The sequence below is a fragment of the Octopus bimaculoides genome, chromosome 22 (assembly GCF_001194135.2).
Source record: "Octopus bimaculoides isolate UCB-OBI-ISO-001 chromosome 22, ASM119413v2, whole genome shotgun sequence".
In the NCBI taxonomy this organism is placed as follows: domain Eukaryota; kingdom Metazoa; phylum Mollusca; class Cephalopoda; order Octopoda; family Octopodidae; genus Octopus; species Octopus bimaculoides.
In genome coordinates, this window is record NC_069002.1 from 5,825,452 (window position 1) to 5,825,994 (window position 543).

General features: G+C 38.1%; 1 protein-coding gene across 2 annotated transcripts in view; it reads right to left on the reverse strand.

Moving 5' to 3' along the window:
- The window catches only part of LOC106880775 (plancitoxin-1), a 12,002-nt gene continuing 11,459 nt past the window's right edge, over window positions 1-543 (reverse strand). For both annotated transcript variants that reach the window (XM_052975827.1, XM_014930870.2), the window contains exon 8: window positions 1-164. In XM_052975827.1, the coding sequence (XP_052831787.1) occupies window positions 45-164 (120 nt within the window). In that variant the 3' untranslated portion in view covers window positions 1-44. The remainder of the gene's footprint in view (window positions 165-543) is intronic.

Below are 543 nucleotides of genomic sequence, written 5' to 3' on the forward strand. Positions count from 1 at the left end.
ATATATCCTTCCTGTCTTTTTTCATCTTCCGTCTATAGTTGGTTTTAGCTGGACACACTTAATTTGGGGCATTTTTCGTATGATTTGACAACATTGTAGAAACTTCTCCAAACACTTGAGTCTTTGAAACAAACGGTGCCGCCAGCTCGTTCCTCTTGATGTTCCTGCAAAATTACGTAATTGAATAATTATATTTATAGATATAATTAGCAGCATGTCTCCATCTCTCTCTCCTCCCCTACCCCCACCCCCATCCTCATGACATGCACATCGAAAGCAATTAGTTCACTCAGTACATCCTGTACATTTGAATTTCATAGGAAAACTAGGCAAAAAGTGTGCTTCCCAACCACCTGGTTCCAGGTTCAGTCCCACTGCACGGCACCTTAGTTAAGTGTCTTCTACTATATAGCCTCAGGCCGACTAAAGCCTTGTGAATGGATTTAGTGGACGGAAACTAAAAGAAGCCTGTCGTATATATATATATATATATAATAATAATAATAATATTAGGGATAAAAATCCAAATTTACAGGTAAATTC